The sequence below is a fragment of the Eublepharis macularius genome, chromosome 2 (assembly GCF_028583425.1).
Source record: "Eublepharis macularius isolate TG4126 chromosome 2, MPM_Emac_v1.0, whole genome shotgun sequence".
Classification (NCBI taxonomy): Eukaryota; Metazoa; Chordata; class Lepidosauria; order Squamata; family Eublepharidae; genus Eublepharis; species Eublepharis macularius.
The window spans coordinates 17,266,285-17,288,959 of NC_072791.1; the positions used below are offsets into that span (position 1 = coordinate 17,266,285).

The following is a 22,675-nucleotide window of genomic DNA, read 5'->3' on the forward strand; positions in this document are numbered from 1 at the left end:
AGCAATTCTCCTTGTTGCAATTTGGAAGTATCAAGATAAAGGTTCAGAGTCACCTGTACTGATGTACAGAAAAAGAAGCTAGTTACAAGGCTCAAAGTGGTGGTGGTGGTGGATTGATTGATTTTTGGAGCACTTATATCATCATCATAACAACAACAATATTCGATTTATATACCACCCTTCAGGACAACTTAAGGCCCACTCAGAGCGGTCTACACGTTATGTTGTTATCACTGCAAAAATCACCCTGTGAGGTGGGTGGGGCTGAGAGAGCTCCAGAGAGCTGTGACTCGCCCAAGGTCACCCAACTGGCTTCAAGTGGAGGAGTGGGGAATCAAACCCGGCTCTCCAGATTAGAGTTCCATGCTCTTAACTACTACGCCAAACTGGCTCTCATAGCATCCCATTCACCAAAGCAATAATATACACAATAATATAAAAAAACGGATTCTAAAATCATACTGCACTGACAGTACATTAAAAGTAGCAGCGCAAAAATACTGTAAAAAGAGTATTAAAACTATCGAAGTAGAACTCAATAAAATCCATAAAACACATCCAGAAGATCCAGCAGCAGATAAAAACAAGATTACAGGATCTTTAAAAAAATCTAAAACAGCATTAAATACCAATTATCATAGGACAAAGCCACCCTCTTGAATAAAGCAAATTGCGCCAATCTTGGGAAAGTGAAAATTAGGAGCCTTGCCAAACCTCGGGGACAGGGAGTACCCCAAGTGATGGGCCACCGCTGAGAACACCCTCCTCCATGTAAGATTCAGGTCTAGTAGCACCATAAAGACCAGCTAGATTTCTAGAGTATGAGCTTTCGAAAGTGAGAATTCCCTTCATCTACTACAGACCAAAACAGCTACCCAATTGGAACTCCTTCATGTACATACCAGTCTTGCCTCCTTTATTTGCGGGCACGTGGAGCAGAGTCCCAGCTGATTAATTGCTCATGTGTAATTTCAGGTAGATCATTGGAGAATGGCTTGAAAAGGACACCAGGTTGGAATTTGTAAGAGAAAACCATAGGTGGGCTTAATGTAGAGAGATGGCCATCTTGAACTGAATCAATGAAGATCTGAAAGTGGCCCTCACATTTTATTTATTTCATACGTACCCTTCCTTTCTCAAAGCAGCTTTGCTCATTCTGTTTTATCCTCGCAACAACCCTGAAAGGTAGGTTAAACTGAGGAAGAAAGACTGGCCCAAGATGACTGAGAGCCAAGCTACAAGTGATGCCTTACACAGGTTGGACACTTGTCAGCTTCCCTCAAGTTTTGATGGGAAATGTAGGCGCCCTGGTTTTACAGCTTGGCTCTCCATTACAGCTGCAAGACCAGGATGCCTACATTTCCCATCAAAACTTGAGGGAAGCTGACAAGTGTCCAACCTCTGTCATTTATCACCTGTAGTTTGGCTCTAAGCTAGCTTCCATGACAGAGTGGGAATTCGAGCTAGCCTGAAGTTCTAACCAGTACACCATGCTGGCTTTCAGGTCTGAATGCAAGCAGGAAAGTTCTTCTGTTGTCTTTGTAGTGCTGCCTTCCTGTAAGTGCTTACAACTAATTTGTAAAGGTTGGAACGACTCCTCAATATGCTTCAGTAAACTTACGCCGTCATTTGTGTTTAAATCTATTACAGATGGATATCGACCTCTGCAAGCCTAATCCTTGCCAAAACGGTGCTAAATGTTACGAGCTGAGGGGTGATTATTACTGCGCTTGTTCTGACGACTACGATGGAAAGAACTGCTCTCACCTCAAGGACCACTGCAAAAATAATTCTTGCAAAGGTATCGGATACCTCTGCCATGCAGAAGCACTGTCTTTTTTTTTTTTGTAGTAATAAAACATTCTAAAAAACCAAATGAAAATAGTTTCCTTGCAACCCCCCTCCCCTCAAATCGCTCCATGTTGCGTTTTCCTTTAAAAGAAATGACATGCTTAATGCAAAACTGAAAAGACGCAATGCAGTGACTTCCCCCTGCAGATGACATATATGGAAGTCGCTGCCTTTCTTGTCACCTACCCCCAGGCCCCGTTCACAAAGTGTGTGTGTGTGTGTGTGTACACATATATCAAAATGTATTTATATAAAACTTTCCCGAGTGTGTTTTGAATCCTAATTAGATCCAGATTACATTAGTATCAGATCTGCCTGCTAAATCTTCCTCATGGAATTTTGCAAGTCACATCCCAAATTACTAAAACTTGTATTTATAAAAATGCAGTGCAGTAGAAGCTTTGGTTTCCTGGTACTTGATTATCCAGACGACAGCAAATTGGCATCCCCCCACCCCCACCCCAGCCACTGTACCCCTGCACCTCTGGGCATGTGTGCAACCCATTCCTGCCTCTTCAGCCATTCAGCTCAATGCCTCTGGCCAGTGCTGAGCTTCTGACTGGCACTACCAACTGACCTCATCCTCAACCTGCCCCAAGCTGTTAGAAGCCAGCTCTGCCAGAGGGCTCCTGGGCAGCTGGCCCACTTATCTTCCTGCTGTTTAGAATGGCTCTGTTCTTTGGGCAGAAGAGACCCTTCAGGTATCGGAGCTGTTGGCATTTTGTTTGCAGTGGGGTGAGGTTTGGTAGTTGCAGTTTCCTGTGGACGGGACAGAGCAGAGCAGTAAACTTGAGTCCCCCAGCTTATTTGCCATTCCCCACGAGTGCCATATAACAAAACTTCTATCGTACCACATTCTTAAAAAGTGAAAAGTCCCACTGCAGAGTAGCTTACGGGGGAGTGTATTTCCACTTGCTTTTTTCTTTTCTCAGTTATCGACAGCTGCACAATTGAGGTTTTCACAAATGCTACCCAGAAAGGTGTTCGCTACATCTCATCCAGTGTGTGTGGGCCCCATGGACGGTGTATCAGTCAACCAGGAGGCAACTTCACTTGCGCCTGTGAAAAGGGCTTTATTGGAGCGTATTGTCACGAGAGTAAGTGGAAGAAAAATGTGTTCAAATAAAAAGGCACTAACGCTAGGGTTTGTTTGAAGATCATTACTTCGAAACTATTGAAAGTGGGAGTTTAGATTCCTAATGGGCTTGAGAACATTTCGCTTCTAGGTCATTAGTTCAACTTCCAGAGCTTTGGTTGTAGCTGTTCTGTGAATAGTAGCAAATTGCTTTGTGCAGGGGATGCAGTGCAAGTGCATTTAAATTGCGGCCCGTTCGTTTAGTCCCATTGGAGAACACACTGATGTTCATCATTTTGGGGAACTTACAGGAACTGTGCCTTGTTTCTATCTAATTAAAACATGCCAGGGGCCAATTTTGGTGTGAACTCTCAAACGGTTGCCTGCTGCAGGCAAACCGACTACCTAATAATAGAAGTGCCTGGCCCAGATGGCCCAGGCTAGCCCAATCTCATTAAATCGTGGAAGCTATGCAGGGTTGGCCCTGGTTAATACTTGGATGGGAGATCACCAAGAAAGGCCAAGGTCACTACACAGAGGCAGGCAGTGTCAAAACAATTGCTGGGTGACCTTGGGCCAGTCGCATACACTCAGCCTAACCTACCTCACAGGGTTGTTGTGAGGATAAAACAGAGAAGAGGAGAATAATGTAAACCGATTCAGTCCCCATTGGCAATAAAAATGGAATTAAAAAAACAAAATATCATCAGAGAGGGCATATTGCTGTGCTAGACTCCAAGAATGTGCCAATTAATGACTAGTGCTTTTGATAATGTACTCAGTGAAACAAGTATGGCCTTATTGCACCTGATAAAATAGTTCTAGTGGTGATTATGTATTATTGTCCTTAGATATCAATGACTGTCTTGGGAAACCTTGCAAGAACGGTGGGACTTGCATCGATGAGGTGGACTCTTTTCGGTGCTTCTGTCAGAATGGCTGGGAAGGAGAATTGTGTGATATCAGTAAGTATCATTGAATGTTTCCGCAACAGAAGGTTCTGTAGGCTAGCGTGATAACGGCAGTAGGACTCTCCGTCGCAGCCCAGTTCCGGATATGTTTTACTCTGGAATAACTGTGTCTAAATTTGGGTAAACATCTTCAGTATTGCAGAATTGATTCTCATATTACGTTAACTGGTGTCAACCAAAGATGAAAGATGGCAAAGACAAATGCCGATAGTACAGTGGGAAAGTGAAAATTCGTTGATGAGATATGAAAAACCGTGAGTCAATTTTACTTTCCCGCTGCTCTATCGGTGTTTGTCTTTGCCTTCTTTTTTTTATCGGTGACTGGTGCCGCCCTCTTGCTTTGCTGTCAAACAAAAGAGCCAGAGTGCATGTTTGATCATATAATATCTGTCAAAGCAGCAGAGTAGCACTTACCCAGATCGTTCTGTTAAGGAGAACTTGAACTGCCCCACACTGGTTGACATCCATAGAAGTTGTATTTAACTCTGCAAATTCAACTGTTTACAGTAGCACCATAAACAGTTTACCTATTCAAGCCTCGGATAGCACTTACCATTTAAACTGAAATGCAATAGAACAGCACTTGGACGAAATTGAGAGATTCCTTGTGGGCCATAAACGTATGGAGGAGTTCACCAGGGCCTCAGACAGGAATCATTCCCTGGAACCTGATACCCTCCTCAACGTGGAGGTATCAGGGACTTCACCTGGCATCTTCTGTGTGGAAATCATGTGCACATTGCCCATGCGGTTCAACGGGATTTAAGCGCAACCAACTCTTTGACAGACCACCATTCACTTGCTCAGGACCGTCTATGAAGTTTATAGTTAAGAGTTTGAATCCACATCAAAAGTGGTACACATCACGGTACATCTGTGTGTGTTTGTGGATATTTTAGAGTTAAACCTGAGCGGCTTTGGGTGCAGCATGTGGCTTTTTGAGATGCCACTTGCAGCTCTTGTAAGCACTGTTCCCCAGTGTGGCATCTGCCATGTTTCAGGGAAGTGAGCAGGGCTTTGGCCTGGTGGGATTTGTGGTTGGCAGGTGGTTCCCACCTTGCAACAGGCAGTCATCGTCGGAGACAGGAGCAAGCTGCAAGCCGCCCTGAGGTACAGGCCGTGTGCCAGGGGTGCAGGTAAATGTGGCTGTGTTGGCTGATGTTGGTTGTGAGTGTGGCTCTGTGCGAGCCACGGAGTTGCTACCGCTGCAGAAAACTGTCTTTCAAACTGCAGGCTTTCCCTTTCGAAAAGTAATTGTCAAAATTGTAAAATCTTTTGCTCGATTGCCATGCATTTGAATTTTCAGATGTCAATGACTGCTCGCCGAATCCATGTCGTCATGGAGGCCGGTGCATCGACTTAGTGAATGACTTCTATTGTGAATGCAGAAATGGCTGGAAAGGCAAGACATGCCATTCACGTAAGTGTCTTCTAGGTGTGCCCCCCCCCCCAATTTTATGTGTGTTAATTGTCAGAAGTTGGAAAGGAAGCTTTTAAAAGTCTTGGTAAATGGATTTGTTGAAGGAAGTCATGCTCAAACAAGTCCAATAATCGTCGTCTTTTTCTCCAAATGGAATAAACAACTTAAAAATTTGGCACTGTGTGTTGAACAAAGCTGGGGAGGAAAGCTTGCAGTCATTTTAGAAATTATGCAATAGCAAAATGCAAAGCAACAGGTTTTTAATCTAATTTTATAACTTCATTAGCAACTTCATTTGCAGATATTTTCACCAATATTTAAGTAAAGCCGGTGGTGGAAAGTGCTGTTGTGTCGCAGCCATTTTATGGCAACTTCATAAAGTTTTCAAGGCACGAGATGAACAGAGGTGGTGTGCCATTGCCTGCCTCTGCGTAGCAGCCCTGGACTTCTTGGTGGTCTCCATTCCGAGTACTAATCAGGGCTGACCCCATTTAGCTTTTGAGATCTGATGAGATTAGTCTAGTCTGAGCCATCCAGATCAGGGCATTTAGATAAATAGATTTATTAATTTAGGTTATCCTATGCTATTTTGAAGGCCCCAGTATCTTTGCAAAGTGTTAAACAGAAAATATTAGCAATTTGTAAACATCAGGCCAGTGCACTGTAGTATTAGGAAGGCTCCCACATTCTGCAAAATGTGCAAAACGCAATTGTTCAGAAGGGCATTCTTGCGGAGGGAGCAAACCACGGTATGATGAGTCTGCAATGGAGATGACTTTTATTAGGGATAAATTTTCTCCTGTACTGATGGCCTTTGTTGCCTTAAACAGATACATATTCTTGGGTCTCCCTGCCCCCCAATCCCATCCCAACAGCATTATTTGGTCTTAGTAGGCATCTTTGCTGTTGTGATGTCTTGATTGATTACTGATTGACTGATGCTATATTTTCTAATCTCCTTACCGACTGAGAAGGTTTTTTTTATCATACTTGAAATTCCTCTCTAGTCCCCATGAGAAAGGCGGACTTATAACTGAAATGAATAATGGTATATGTAACTTCTGAATGCAGCTCTGTTTCCATAAACCAAAAAAGTGTTGTATGTATAATCCCTTGATTATTTGTGACTTATAGGTGAATACCAATGTGATGCAAATACTTGCACTAATGGAGGGACATGTTACGATGATGGTGATACCTTTCGATGCTCATGTCCTCCGGAATGGAAGGGAAGCACATGCAATATAGGTACTTGCTGAGTCAGTCTGGGAATATTTTGTTCAGACAGAAAGTGCATCTCCCTTGACCAGCACGGTCAGAAAGAGCATATCTGTTTTTTCTTCCTGCCCTCCTCTTGCAAATAACCAAGAGTTAGCATAGCTTGTCTGGAATTCTCTGGTGGGAAAGAGTTAACTAATTTGGTTTGCATCTGAAGACTGGTTTATGATAAAAATTAAGTTTTGACTGACTGCATGGAGGAGGAGGAAATAGGATCAGATTTAACCTCTGTTCTCAGATTGACTATTCTAAACCTATTTCAAATAAGAGGGAATATCGACACTTGGGGATATGGCTGGTCTCCGTACCGAAGAGGTACTCCGAGGTCTGGTGTGGTATGGTGGTTAGAATGCCGGACTAGGACCTGGGACCAATCAGGTTCAAATCCCCTGCTCAGCCATACAAGCCCACAGGGTGACCTTGGGCCGATCACAATCTCTCAACCTAACTTACCCTCACAAGGTAGCAGTTCTGAGGATGAAGTGGAGGATAGGGCAATAGTGTGATGTGAAAAGCCGCTTTGGATCCCTGTTCACAGAGAAAAGCGGGATATAACTAATAATCGTCATACTCTGAACTTCATGTTAAAATCTCTGTGGGTATAACAAGTCTTTATTTGTTTTACTAAAGCTAAAAACAGCAACTGTGTTCCCAACCCTTGCCTGAATGGTGGAACCTGTGTTGGCAGTGGAGACTCCTTTTCTTGCATCTGTAAAGAAGGATGGGAAGGGCGCACATGCACCCAAAGTAAGTTCCCACCCACGCCTTTACATGAAAGACCAGCACTTCAACCAACGTAGTTCATGTTCAAAATACAGACTGTTGATTGTAAGGAGAAGAGGGCTTGCATCACAAGCCTGATAGAGACCCAGCTGTACAACTTGTTGAAATATTTCCTTATAGAGTTACGTTTTGGGATTTTACTAGCATACCAATATGATGATTTGCTGAGGTGTGGCAGAATTTGGAGTTTGTTGCTCAAGATGGAACATGCACGAAATGTTACATCGTCTAAATCTCAAATTCCGCTTTGAAATTACCTTTAATAGCATCTTCCTTCATTAGACTGTGAGTTTTAGGCATTATAAACAGTGATAATTGCAATCGTTTCCTTGAACTTGAAGTAACAGCTGAGGAGGAGAGGGTGAGAAGACTTCGGAAATTGCTTTTTTTCCTGTTCCTTCATGGTTCAGCAGTTTGTCTACAGCAGTTCCAAGTGTTTTCTTATCTATTTAAGAATCAGAATCGTGAAATGATAGCCTCCCTCAGTTTGCTTTAATCTGGGATTTAGCTATAGTTGAAAGGCCAATCGAAGGCTGAATTTAGTTGAAAGCGAGGAAAGGCACACTTAATTCAAACGTAACTTTGTTAATGGCAGACATGGCTGTTAATCTTGGCATTTAGATCAGGATGATAAAAATTAATACCCATTTGTGACTTCAAGCAACATCCCATTTTTCATCTATAAGGTGTGACTACATATAGGAGAAGCAGAAGTGGAAAATAACATGGAGGAGGCTAGACAGGTGGCAACCTGAGAAAGAGCCCTCTCAATTGTGGCACCAAAACTTTGGAACTCCCTCCCCAGGGAAATTCGTTTGGCCCCTCTGTCTTCCGCCAGAGGGTGAAGACTTTTTTTTTGTTTTGTTTGGCATACCTCCAGTAATGGTTGGTTCTCCTTCCTGTCTTGGGAACCCTATTTAGAAAGGTGGCATATGTATGTTTTTAAACAGGGTGGATAAAAATCAATGATTTTTTAAAAAAAAAAATCAAAAAAAATGATTTTTTTTTAATTTAAATCGGATTTTTTTGATTTAAATCGGATTTTTTTAAATAAAATGCTTTTTGAGGAAAATATATTACCATCCAAAGGTTATTCCATCATGAAATAAAGATTAGTTTTTAATTATGTAGAATAAGGCTGTATATGTTTAATTTTTTTGGTAATCCATTCACAATGTCATGCTCTTCCAGAGGTTTTTGTAAGATTATTGGGCAGTTTCTCTGCCTACAAGATATTATCACAGATGCTTGGTTTTGCAGTTCTCAAAACTGAATTTGTGTCAGCTCAGCAGAGATCACATGCCTCTTCTTCACAGCAAAAATGTTATAACATGAACAGAGTTGAGGAAAAGACCTTAATCCTATTGTTCTACAAACCTATGAAGACAGAATCAACCCCTCCAGTGCTAAGTTTCAAGAAGTTCAGTGAATAGAAACAATCTTTTTCTGATTGTTTGGAGTGGAATAGATCTGCACAAGAAGAAACTAAGTGTGAGGAGGGAGGGGCAAGCAGTACAAAATGAAAGTGAAACTTTTTGAGCACAATACTGCACAAGTCTTTGGCTCTTTTGTGTGTATGACCTGAGGTTTATCACATTCTTTCCTTGGAGGAAAAAACCTATAATGGCAGCAGGCCATAAAAGAGACCCAGTTTGGGAATACTTTAATGAAGTTCCTTTACCTATCGGTAAGGCAGGCATCTACTTGCATATTAAAGTTATACCAGCAAGAATTAGTCTTTATGTAGAAAACTATGATTTAAATCAAGCCTTAATGACTAGTGATTTAAATCATGATTTAAATCAGTTTGATTTAAATCAAATCCACCCTGGTTTTAAATAAATGAAATAAAAGGATGTTGGCCTGTATAGTAGTTCTCTAAGAGTAGACCACATGCCACCTCTGATGCGTATACTTTTGGTTTCCTCCCTCATAATATTTCATGAGCCTTGAGGGCTGTGTTGATGGTTCTTGTGTATTTCTAAATATTATATTATCTGATATTTTACTATCTTCTGTTTAGATACTAATGACTGCAACTCCCACCCATGGTAAGTACTCAAGGATTATTCCTTCTTTAGAAGTCTAGTACTATGGTTGAATGTAAATAGCCTTCTCAATCTCCTGTAGATGATTGTACAAGCCCTAACAAATGAACTTGCGGTATTAACTAGTTGCTCGGCCAACACATTTGCTCTCATTTGGCAGCAGCCTAACGATGGCAGTGTGAGTTCTGGTCAATATATGGAGTAGTAGTACATGGTGGTAAAATCTAGAGATAGCCGAGTGTACCACACCAGTTCAGATTGCAAGGGATGGGGGATAGCATTTTTGAATGCCCCTCCATGTGGAAAAAATTACAGCATACCACAGATAAGGATTTTAAACAACCTGTTTCTCATGTGCTAGTTTTTTGTTTGGCTGGCTGGAGTGTTACAGAGGGGAGCAATAAAAAAAACACACAAGGTTGCCCACACGCACTGTCTGAAGTGGTCCAGTCCATTCTGTAGATATGGCCTGAGATGGCTTAAGAAATCATCAATAGGAATACCATATAATATGGAGCAGTAGACAGCTCCTAGGATACTAAAGATTTAAAATTATATTTGTGCAACCACATGTGGCATACACCTAAGTGATCAGGTGGCCCAGACTTTCTTCTGGGCTTGAACCTCTAGTGCCTTTGCTTTACAGAAGTCTTCCCATGAACCTTTTACCAAAAAATATGTGCTTTTTGTTATTGTGAAAACCAACTGTCACATGTAATGTGTGGAGGAACCCTAAGTCCAGATACATTCTTAGTCCGTTTGACACGCAGACCTGCTTTCTGAGTGTTCCACATCTAGTCATGACAATATCCGGTATCCCCCCACCCACCCAGCCAGGCGCTAAAAGTAAGGGGCAGGATTCTAGTTGCTGTCACTCAATGAAACCCAGAGACCCTCCCTGCTATTTTGAACCTATGGGTGTGTCGAATTTTGTGAGCAGATAGTGGATGTCACAGCAAAATGGTTGCCAATCACAAAACGTTAAGAGGTTCCATAGAATGTGGACCAAACCAAGCATTCTCCTATGATAGACAAAGCTGTTCCATAATGGCTGCCTGCCGTGGTGCCCATGGGCACCAGATTGGGCATCACTGATCTGAACCGTGCTGTGCCATTTCTCTCTGATGTCCCCACCCTCCTGGGCCTTTTTTTTACCTGCTCTTGGCCCAGCAATCTGTATTCCATCAGCAGTTCAGTTAATCTGTCATCCCCTCTATCTCAGTTCCTTCCAGCTTCTGCTCTTTCTCCCTAGCCTGTCATTTCTTTGCTTTCATCAGTTGCCAGCTGCAGCTTGAATGGTGCAGTTCTCCAGCACTCCTTCCTGTGTATAATCAGAATTTGGCATATATGTACAAAATTCAAATCCTTTTTTGAAATGTATCCCCAGCTCTTAGTGGCTATAAAGTTTTGCAATTTGGTACTCTCGTCTGTTGTAAAATCAAAAATGAATGCAAGCAGCAAGATTTAAGTAGCCATCAATTAATCTGATGGTTTATTGATTTCTAAAGCCACATCATGTGCTCTCAGATTAGCAAAAAATCCATTTTATAGTCATTCTTGATTTCTCCTGAAACCTAATACAGTGCATTGGTAAGCTATTTCCGTATATTTGTGTATTTACTTCATTTATAACCCAGTGGGAACCCAAGGCAGCTTACATCATTCTCTCCTCCTTCATTTTATCCTCACAACAGCCCTGTGGGGTAGGTTAGGCTGAGTGCATATGACTGACCCAAGGTCACTCCATAAACATCCATGGCAGAGGGGGATTATGGGAGTAGACGTCTTCTTTGTTTCACCAAAGACTGCTAATTAAATACTTAATTGACAAAAGTTAAGGCAATAACAATGACGTATTGAAGTAGGTGCATTGTGAATTTACGGTACCATCCCCATGCTTGGTTAATCCGCTGGGGTTAAACTGGAGTCAGCGTGGGATTGCCCTGTTCAGTCTCTTGTTCTGACCTGGTTGAGCAGTGAAACACTATCTAGGAATAGCAATAAAACTTGTATTTTCACAGTCTGTTACGTACCGTAGCTAAGGCTTCTTACTTCTGTGTGAAGCTACCATGACAGCCTTCATTGCAATGATGGATTTATTATTGTTACAGTTACAATGGAGGCATCTGTGTCGACGGAGTGAATTGGTTTCGCTGTGAATGCGCACCTGGGTTTGCTGGTCCAGACTGCAGAATTAGTAAGTACCTACATAGGCAAAGAACTGAATAGGTCATACTTGACCCCCAAACCTTTTATTGCATCTGCCCTTTGACTTCCTGTGCATTAAGTTTAGGCCAGCTGTATCCCAGATAACGAAGCTGAAGCTAACTGGATTTTTCGTCATGCTGCTCTTTGCCGTTCTTTACGGGACCATCTCTTTTCTTTTGAGGACAGAATTCTTTTTCTTCTTTCCACAAATGCAGCTAAAATGATGTGCTTTGAATTGTAAACTCAGAACACCAAGTCTTTAATCTCCTGGTCCCAAAAGGGCCACAGAAAGCTAAATGAGTCTTGGAAGTTGTAGCTGCATTTTTGCGTACGCCTCTGAATTTGAATTCTGTACTCACCGTGCATAATTTGCATCCACTGCCGCTGTCTTAGGATGCTTCCAAGCATATCGTTTTTAGAATGTCTGTTGTCTTGTAAAGGCTTAGAATGCCAAAAAAGGAGCAGAGGAGGGAAATGCATGGAAGCTGTTGCCAATCTGAGATACTCGTTGAGATGCTGCCGGCATGTATCTTTTTTATTTTGCAATTGTGTGTCCTAGTCTTATTAAATTTACTGTTTTCAGGATGTCAAACAGCTATGCAAAAATGTGAAGTGGGCGACAACTAGGTCAAGCACACTTGGGCATAGATCCTACGAATGAGTTCCATGCGGATTAGGAGCATGCTTCCTCTTCTACTAAAGCTTCCATTTGTGCCAAGTACCCATTGATCATGCGCAAAATGGACATTTTAGCGGAAGAGGAATCTCATTCTATGTCATTAAAATTCTTGGTAAACTCATGTCCATATTTCTCAACTGCATGTGTGGCCTTTTAAAAAAATTACAGATTCCACTTTCTAGGTAGAAGCGAAGTTATTTTTCAAAATACATTTACTTCATTTATAGCTCGCCTTTCTTCCTGGGACTCAAGACAGATTACAAAATAATAGAAAACTGTTCAGTCAGACAGCATAAGAAACACAATGAAACAGCCGCACTAGGACTCAGGTTACAGAACAGGAAAAATAGAATCAAAATTGTTTAAGATGTGACATGCTGTAATTGGCAGGCTGTGGATGGCAGGATGTGGTAGACTGGACCATTGCAGCAAGACACAGGTTCTTGGTTAAATGGTTTTTATTCAGAAATTGGATCATTTCCATATATATGTCCATAGGGCTACTCAGAAGCAAGGTAAGCATCTAAGCAGCAAGAGTAAAAGTTGACAGGAATGACATCATGTGAGAGCGACTTCTCTTTTAACATTCAAGTCTGCTCTTTCCCCCCCCCCTCCCAATCATAAACAAGATTTTGGTGCTTTTCTTGCGTGAGAACGTTTCACCTATTCTTGGTATCAAGTTGAGTCACTAAGAAGCAAGACATAGCAAAGTCTGAGAGGGAGTACAAGGTCAAAAACACTGGAAGCTGTTACAGTCTATTAGATAAACAACTGTGAAAGAAATAGTTATAACACTGGTAAAATGACATCGAGTTACAGCAAGATACATTGGTTCAGCACAAAAGGATCATTAAAATTGGCATGGATGGGGCTCAGACATGACAGTAATGCAGAAAGTGGGTTACAAATGTAGAAGGCAGTGCAGTAAATCAAAGTGATACTTACGATAAACATTGCAATAGACTGCAATCCTTATCAAAGAGGCCTCCTAAGCTGTTCCATCCCAGGTGTAGTTTTCCCTCTATCCAAACATTAAACAGCTTCTGACGTGTATTAAAAAACAGGAAAGATTTCAAGTCATCAGTGAGCCTTAGTGGTCAGAAAGAACTGTTCCTCCGGCTGCATGGTGCCAGTTGGTCATAAAGACTCAGAGTCCGCGTATGGCTCATCTGGCTGTCCCATAGACTGAACTGAATTTAAGCTCTTGTATATATGCTCAGCCTCTGTTTCTGCTCTGTAAAATAAAACTGAGATCTAGCCTACTGTGTTAAAGCCAAAAACGCCAACGGTATGCACATTGAGCATTTTGGATTTTTTTTCTGTTTCCCAGATATTGATGAATGTCAATCCTCCCCTTGTGCATATGGCGCTACCTGTCTTGATGAAATAAATGGCTATAGGTGCACATGCCCTCCTGGAAGAGCTGGAACGAGATGCCAAGAAGGTAACCTGAAGCTTTAAACCGAGACCACTGTATCAGATACTCCGTTCTCTTACCCGTTGTTTTTATTCTCTGCTTTTCTGAGTTGCGATTGCTTGGTTTATTGTATTATCTATTACATTTCTAGCCTCCCTTAGAGGAAAACCTCACAATGGCTAAAAATGAGATACAAAATGTAAATGGATGGAAAGGGGCCTTGCTGAGCCTCCCTTTCTCTTGCAAAGCTGCTGGCTGCTTATGAGAAGACTGGGTGGTAGCTGGGCCAAGCAGACGATTGGGAAGGGCTTCATATGCCCTTGAAAGGGTTTTCTGGAAGCAGACTTGTGAAAAGCCAGCATAATGGGTCCAAAAAAAAAATTAAGTGCAGTTTTTCACTCACGGGGGTGCAAGAGAACTCATATTTAATTTAATTTAATTTATTGGATTTATACTCCGCCCTCCCCACAGTATGAACTGGCTTCTCTACTTAAATTGAAAATGAACTCTAATTTCTTTCTCTCCAGTAATAGGTTTTGGGAAATCTTGCTGGCTTAAAGGCATGTCCTTTCCCCATGGCAGTAGATGGGATCAAGAATGCAACAGCTGCCATTGTTTGGATGGCCGTGCCGACTGCACAAAGGTAGTATCAGACTTGAATGCTGTGTGTTGACTTACATCTTTAGGAGAGGGGGCTGTGGCTCAATGCAAGGTCCCAGGTTCAGTCTTCGGCATCTCCAGTTAAAAGGATTTAGTAGTAGGCGATGTGAAAAACCTCTGCTCGAGAGACCCTACAATGCTGCTGCCTGTCCGAGTAGACAGTAGTGACCTTGTGGACTGAGTTGGTATAAGGAGCTTGACATGATTTGTTTAAAAGCTATCTCCATTTCCTTTTTATGTGAATGGGCTCTCTTACACAGAAATCAAGAGCTCTCTCTTACACAGAAAGATTCTGCTGTCATTTCTGCTATACTTTCTACTCTATAGTACTCAAGCTATTTGCCTTGCACAATATGCCTGCTGCAGATTTCAATAGAATTCATGAAATGTGTATACTGTTATACATAAATTTCTGTAATGCTTTTCTTCTGGAATTTAGAAGCCTTCTATTCTGTCCTGATAGATGCAACACAGGATAAATGAGTTTAGCTGCAGCACAGCTGAGCAACCTCCCTTAAATTTCAGTCTCTAAACATCTATACTTTGCAATCCATCAGGTTGAGGAGAGAGGGAAAGCCTGTGGCTTAGTGATGGAGCATCTGCTTCACATGCAGAATGTTCTAGGTAGGGGTCTGCACACAAAAAAAAAATTGGTAAATCTTGTTGTTGTTTTTTTATTACCAAATCTGCAAAAAAAAACCAAATTCCCTGACTTCCAAATGAATTCTCTAATTCAATTTGGCTATTTCCAAGAAATTCATCCAGTGTTTTCTATGGGAAAAGCACCCTGGGGGTTATCTAGTGTGCGGGGGGTGGGGGGGAGTCATTTTTCAACCTTCACCAAATTTGTAGGGGGATCTACTCCTGACTGTCCTCTAAAGACCTGCCAAGTTTCAGCAAGATTGGACTCGAGGGTCAGTTCTGTGGGCCCCTGAACAAGGTGCACCCAACCACTCTGTTTCGTAGGGGAGGGGGGGGAGTCAGAGCTGACTCCCATTGCAGAAACACACTGGGACAAGGCTTCCATGGCCAAGGCTCACTCCCAAATGCAAGCTGAGCTCATCCTAGAGAAAGCCCAACAGAACCAAACTGAAGCAGGGAAATGGAATCCCGCCCTGAACCAAATTGAAACAAGGGGATTAACATCACATCAGAGAATCACATCTATTCCACCCAAACCAAACTGAAGCAAGGGGCACTGACGCAACATGCCCTACAGAAGCAAACTGAAGCAAGGGAATGCCATGTGCTTGTGGCTGGGTACTGCTTGGTACTGTTCCGTGGTGTTTTCCTGCTGGCTGAATGACACAGGTTCTGTTGGGCTAAGTTGTAACAGTGTTGCTTGCTTCAGTTTGGTTTGGGTGAAATGGGTGTGATTCTCTAGTGTGATACTGGTCCCCTTGCTTCACATTGGTTTGGGGGGGGGGTTCCATTTTCTTGCTTCAATTTGCTTTTGTTTGGCTAAGTTGCAACAGTGGCATCCTTGCCTCAGTGGGTTTCCACAATGGAAGTCAGCTTTGACAGTCAGGAATAGATCCCCTGCAAATTTGGTGGAGTTTTCTTGAAAAATACCACCTCCAAGCCCCCTGGATAGCCCCCAGATATTTTTCCTTATACAAAATAGTGGAGAGTGTATGGGGGCACCTTCTTTGGTGGTCCATAAAATTGGCTTCTGGGGTCAATGAAACTTGGGGTCTTCAGAGGACAGTCAGGAGTAGGTTCCCTCCTGATTTAGCGAAGTTTGGTTGAAAAATGACATCCTCAGTCCTCCAGATAGCCCCCCCCCAGATTGATTTTCCCATAGAAAACACTGGCCAAATTTTACTGAATTTTTACTGAAAAATTCAGGATACGTTTTTTGATTTGGAATACCCAGATTTTACCAAAGCCAAAATTCAGTATTTTAATCTGAATTCTGAACCAAACTGCACACCCCTAGTTCCAGGTTCATTTCCTGACATTTCTAGGTAGAAGGATCAGGTAGGAAGTGAAGTGAAGGACCTCTCTACTGAAGATCTGTTGCCAGTCAGAGTATACAATACTGACCTTGATGGAACAGTGGTCCAACGGTGTGAGACAGGTTCATGTGGGGGCATGAACTAACTAAGTCTTGTGTCCATCCTGGTTATCATTGATTGAAGTTTGCAGGTAGCACACTGAATGGTCCGCAGGTGATGTGTGTCTAGGGTGGAAAGGATCAGGTTGTGCCTCCTTCAAGAGGTAAACAGTGAGGCACGTGATCTCTCTCAACTTTGTAAGAAATTCTGTTCAATTTTCTGCCCTCACCTACTTGATACATTCTGGAAAGTCCCTAACAGTCTTTTTCAAAAGGCTACAGAAAGCCAACCTATACTTGAGAAATACCAGTGTCCCAATACCAGTGTCCCAAAGGTCAAGAATGCCAAGAAATACTTTGCATCAAACTGTATCTTGGAACAGAGTATTCCTAAAAGGGATCCTTTCGTGAAGTATGAGAGTGTGTTGTTTTTATAGCCAACTGCAGGGATATTCTTGTTTGAACTAAAAATAATGGGTACAGTTGACTCATACAAAGGCCCTTTCTGCAGATTGAAATCAATAAATCCATTTAAATTCTAGGTGTGGTGTGGTAGAAAATCCTGCTTGTTTACCAAACATCCGGACCATGCAGCCTACCAGTGTCCCAAAGGTCAAGAATGCCAAGAAAAAATGTATATCAAATGTTTCCAGCCTCCTTGTGCTGACTGGGGAGAGTGCAGTGAATCGGACCCCCTACCTGTCAACGTCAAGTGCCGCCCCAGTTCGGGCTACTTGGACAACAACTGTGCCAGGATCACTCTGATTTTTAACAGAGACAAAGTACCCCAGGTGAGACTTCAAAGGGCATTAATGTTTTGACCGCCTTGCAACAATATGTGTTGCAGCATAGAACTCTTCGCTTTCAGGGAGCTGTTAACAAATGAGTGAGAATGTTTCATTTGGCTCTATTAAATTTATTTTGTTTATACCCCAGCTTTCTCAGTGATGGGGACCTAAACCGCTTTTATTGTTCCCTGTTCTCCTCACAACAACCCTGTGAGGTAGGTTAGGCTGAGAGTGTGTGACTGACATGAGGTTCCATGGTAGATCAAGGATTAGAACCCGGGTCTCCCAGATCGTACTCCAACACTAGTCCATCAAGCCATTACTGGGGAGAGAGCACTGCTCCTGCAGACTTTAAACATAGAAACTCTTTTAGATACTGATTCCTAACAAGGAAGAAACTTATCTGTTCTTTCATGTGGTGGAGAGTGTCCTCAAGTCATAGCTGACTTATGGCGACCCCTGGTGGGGTTTTCAAGGCAAGAGACTAACCGAGATGGTTTGCCATTGTCTGACTCTGCAACCCTGGTCTTCATTGGAGGTCTCCCATCCAATTATTGACCAAGGCCAACTCTGCTTCCAAGATCTGATGAGATCGGGCTTGTCTGGGCACACACCGGGTATTTACCATTATGAAAATCATGTTGGGAAGGTGGTCCTTGTATGCTTCCTGGCACATGTTGAAGTGTCTGTGGCCATGTGTATATCTATATTTCCACATTTTGGAAAACCTATATATATGGAAGTATAACATAGGAAGGGCTGGGAATCTCACTACTAGAAGATCCGCACCAGCCAATGTCTTCTGAACTTCTTCCATAGGAAATAATGTGGGCGCATGACCCCACAGTCAGGGCAGAGATTCTTAACTACAGCATGTATAAAGTAGTAGTTGGAATTAGTAACAATTAAACCAAGGTATTTTGCACCTGTCACAAAGCTCACTGCAGTGGAGAAGTTGCGGTTAGCCTACTTTTCAAGGATCCCGTTGAGACACATGCCTGTGCAGGAAATACAAAGGACAAATGTCACCGTCTCTTTGTTTCTCTTTGGCTCCTGTTGTCGCTTTCTTAGGAAATAGTGGCTTTCAGTTTAACTCTGGAGTTGTGGAGAAAAACCCTACCAACTCTTTCAAGTAACGAGCATGTAGCATTATATTGGCGCCCGAGGGAATACGGGTGTGTGAATTCAGCAATAAAGGCTGGGGGGCATTCAGGGTTCAAGGAAGAACCAGCCCGAGCTCTTTGCTGATTTCTTAAGCGAGGAAAAGAGTTCTTAGTAAGGGCCTTAAACTGCTACCAAACTGAATCGCTTTCAGTTGTTCAGATGTGAAGGTGTGCATTGTTTATCCTCTTGCATGCTCTAACGCATTTCAATATGCTCTCTGAAGCAACGAGCATTTGTGATAGATTGCTCCATAGCGCTGTCAGGTTCAGGGACGGCAGTTCCTGTGTGAAGGTTGCAGACCAATCCTTCCAGTCCTTAGACTTGGTTGCCTTTCTGTTGGTGACCAGTCTTCCTTTCAGAAGGCTTCTATTAGCGAACCGGCCATTCCTCGTTCGTCTCTCCAGTGGCCCATTCGACAGCATCTGCACTGTGTGGCTATTTCTTCAGAGTGAAGTGTTGCATGAGCTTTCGTAGACATCCAGTTTGTGCTGTCTTCCTCTTGGCTGTTCCTCCTATTTTGACTTGGGTAGAGGGGCCGTGGCTCACTGGTGGAGCATCTGTTTGGAATGCAAAAGGTCCCAAGTTCAGTCCCTGGTATCTCCAGTTGAAAGGGTCAGGCAGCATACAATATGAAAGACTTCTGAGATGCCAGAGAGCCGCTGCCAGTAACAGTCCAGACTTTGATGGACCAGTAGTCTGATTCAGGATAAGGCAGCTTCATATGTATTCACCTTGCAGGGCAGATACTGCATTATAATGGCTTTGATTTCTATACCATAAAACTCTGTCTGGCGTGTCCTGTCCTCCAGTTAGGTGAGATTGCTTTACTGGTAAACCAGAGGACCACTTTGTACAGCTGCCCATAGAATCATAAGATTGGAAGGGATCTCCAGGGTCATCTAGTCCACCCCCCCCCCACACACACACAATGCAGGAAATTCGCAACTACCTCCCCTTTCCCCACACACCCCCAGTAACCCTTGCTCCATACCCAGAAGATGTCAAAACACTGTCAGGATCCCTAGCCGAACTGGCCTGGGGAAAATTGCTACCTGACCCCAAGGTGATTGGCGTTACCCTGGGCATGTAAGAAGAGGCCATGAGGACCAAGCACTGATGTAACCCTTCCTACCCTCCCTCTCATGATCTGCCTGGGTTCACAGAATCAGCATTGCTGCCAGGTGGCCATCTAGCCTCTGCTTAAAAACCTCCAAAGAAGGAGAGGCCACCACCTCCCAAGGAAGCCTGTTCCACTGATTGGCCACTCTGTCAGGAAGTTCTACCTAATGTTTAATGCCCATGAATGCACTAGACGAGCTCTTGTGCCCATACTGTTCTGCCTACTCCCATATCAACCTCCTCAGCCTCCCTGATCATCTTTGGAGGCCCTGCTTTGGGTGCCTGTACCATCCGAGGCTAGACGGTGGCAACCTGGGAAAAGGGCCTTCTCGATCATGGTGCCAAAACGTTGTCCTCGTCAACTGCTGTCTTCCGCCCAAATGTGAAGACTTTTTTGTTTTATTCCCTCACTAATATTAGCACTCCTTCCTCTTTGCGCTTGTTAATATGAACACAAACACAAAAATGTTTTCTTTTAAGTGCTTTAAATATTGTGTGTGTGTATAATATGTATTTTAGCTGTTTTTTACTGTCTAAAGTGTTTTAACGTTTGCCATCTTGAGGACTCCAAATTGCCTTGAAATGTGGCATAGAAATGTTAAATGAATAAATTACTTTGTGTATGGGAAGAATGTATACTACCTCTTATGAAGATTAGATTCTGGGCATGGTGATACCTTGAAGAACCCTGGGAGATGAACGGCACTCCTGTCATTCATTGCTGGTTTTGTTTGATTGGAATGTAGTGAACTTGCATGTTTTTGATATTCTCCTCCCACATGAAGTGTGTTCCTCCTACGAAAGACAAAAACCAGTGTGAAATATTAAGCAACATACCTAATGTTTGCAGTCTCTTTGATCTGCGCCAGGCACGCCCTTTTGGGTACCACCACCCTCAGAGGTAGAAATCGGTGGGAACAAAGGATAAGAGCATTTCTGCACTGGTTCCTTGCCTCTGGGTCTCTCTCGCTAGAGCACCTGGGCTGGAACCTAGTTGTAGGCCCACAGTGAAAACTTTGTCCCGATGCTGTTCCTCAGGGTCTGGTGACCCCAGGACAAAATTTTCAGGGGGCTCAGCGAACCACAGCTGGAGGGGGGAGGGGGACAGTCCTGATCTGCAGAGTATGAAGATGGTTTGAAGCGTCCCCCTTATTTTACAATAATGTGATTTTGAATGACTATGAGCTGCCTTCAGAAACGTCAATATTTGTTAATGTCCTCCTTTGTTGTTGGACTGCTAGAAAGGAGACAAACCTCTTGCTTTGCTCTGTGAAATGTAGTAGTGTGTGGCTTGGGTTTGGTCTGAAATCAAAGTTTTATTCCCTGTTTCACAAGGATGGTGGTCTGTGTTCTCTCCTTGTAGGGCACAACCGTTGAAAACATTTGCTCTGAAATCCGATACTTGCCAGTCACTAGATCTGTTTCAAGTGACCGAATGTTGCTGGTGTTGTGTGATCCATCCTACTCTATAGAGAACGCAGTAGAAGTTGCTATTGTAAGTACTGAGCATCCTTCTGTGTAAGAAGGATTCCCCCCCCCACCCCCATTGAGAGGGGTCTTGGATCATGGAGATCTCCACTCTTTTTGCTTCTGATGTCGGAGCACTCCATTTGGGCATGACACTGTCAGGAGTGTGTTGGAACTATTGTGGGGGGTGGCAGCTTTATTCACTCAGCAAGAAGGCCAGGTCCGCTGCCATGGTGGGAGATCCTTCACTAGCCTCCACCCGCCCCTCACTGTTCATCTGGCTGGCAGGGGGGCAGAAAAGGTGTATGGGGATGGGGAATTCAGGCCCGCACCCCCCTAGTGATGATGTCACTCTTGACATGACCTGGAAGTGATGGGTCATGCAGTCACCCCGAAACATAGCATTCCACATGGGCTCAATTCACTCCCAGCCATCAGCAGCATATGAGGTGACTGGCATCTCTTCCGGGGCCCATGCCAGCCGGGCCTGAGCCAAACTGGCTTGAACCCAGCCAACAGCGATATGAACCCAGGAAAGGATGGGCATGTAACTTGCTTGGGGTGGCAAAGTATCTTTAAGAGGCCCTAATGAGCATCCTCAGCTTACTGGAGCAAAATGCCCTGAGGATGCTTCTAGCCAGCAACGGTAGAATGAGTTCAGCGTGGAGGCTTGGGAGGAAATTCTGCTATTTGTTTATTTTTATTTTATTTATGTCATTTAAAGTATACCTTTCTCACTGAGATTCAAGGCAGATTACATAGTGTGAGACCAGTACAGTCATTTTCAAGGATATTTCCATAAACAGTGCCATAGGGTAAATAAACACAGTTTTACAAAGACGTAGTATTAGTAAGAATCCAATACAGAGCTGAAGAAATGCTGAAACAGAACATACGCAATTCTAGGGCTGACATTAAACGACATGAAGCACAGGTAGCTCATAGGAGCACGTATTTAAGACAACAGATAGTATGTAATGCAACAGAGTGGTGAAGTCTACGGTCCTTACCTCATTAGTGAAGCATCTGAGAGCCCCTCCCTACAACACAAAAGCCTTTTTGAATAATTCGGTTTTGCATCGTTTGCAGGAAGCTAAGAGAGTGGGGGCTCTCCTGACCTCCTCAGGCAGGCCATTCTGAAGGCTGTTTGAAGACAGAAAGATAGCATAGCTAGGAGGAAAATGTTCTTGTGCTAAATGGCATAACATTGGCGGGGTTGTATTTACCAAGACCACTGGGAGAAGTCTCACCAAGGTACCCACGCTCCAGTTGAAGGAGTGGCCTTTCCCCATGTGACATATATAGGAGCCACTGCAAGCTGGCGGCCCAGCCCATACAGGGGCACGTATGATTCCGCTCTTCCTCCTCCTCTCCTTAAGGGGGGGTAAGGCTCTTATTGAAGGCAGTTTTTACCTCCCAGTCTGCCCTGGCAAAATACTCCTGGCCCAGGGCAATCTGTAGCCAGGCTGTCTTTGCATGCTTGCATAATAATGAATGCAGCAAGAGCACAATTCATATTTGCCAGATTATATCATTAGTGCAAACTCCTAGCCAGATAATAGTCAGTTTCCAAGCTGTGACTAAGTTTAACTGTGTGAAATTCTTCCACGTGTCACTTACCATCGAGTTGCAGGCTTGTCACACCAGCTTTGAAAAAGCCCCTCCTGCTTTTGGCTACATTCTGGGTTTCT

The 22,675-nt window shown here is 43.3% G+C and overlaps 1 protein-coding gene across 4 annotated transcripts in view; it reads left to right on the forward strand.

The window, feature by feature from the left end:
* JAG2 (jagged canonical Notch ligand 2) overlaps positions 1-22,675 on the forward strand; it is a 106,980-nt gene that overhangs the window by 80,798 nt on the left and 3,507 nt on the right. For all 4 annotated transcript variants that reach the window (XM_054971157.1, XM_054971158.1, XM_054971159.1 and 1 more), the window contains 12 exons: positions 1,651-1,801; positions 2,784-2,948; positions 3,778-3,891; positions 5,204-5,317; positions 6,452-6,565; positions 7,226-7,342; positions 9,402-9,429; positions 11,538-11,623; positions 13,644-13,757; positions 14,258-14,373; positions 16,989-17,237; positions 20,881-21,012. In XM_054971157.1, coding sequence (XP_054827132.1) covers positions 1,651-1,801; positions 2,784-2,948; positions 3,778-3,891; positions 5,204-5,317; positions 6,452-6,565; positions 7,226-7,342; positions 9,402-9,429; positions 11,538-11,623; positions 13,644-13,757; positions 14,258-14,373; positions 16,989-17,237; positions 20,881-21,012 — 1,500 coding nt within the window. The remainder of the gene's footprint in view (positions 1-1,650; positions 1,802-2,783; positions 2,949-3,777; positions 3,892-5,203; positions 5,318-6,451; positions 6,566-7,225; positions 7,343-9,401; positions 9,430-11,537; positions 11,624-13,643; positions 13,758-14,257; positions 14,374-16,988; positions 17,238-20,880; positions 21,013-22,675) is intronic.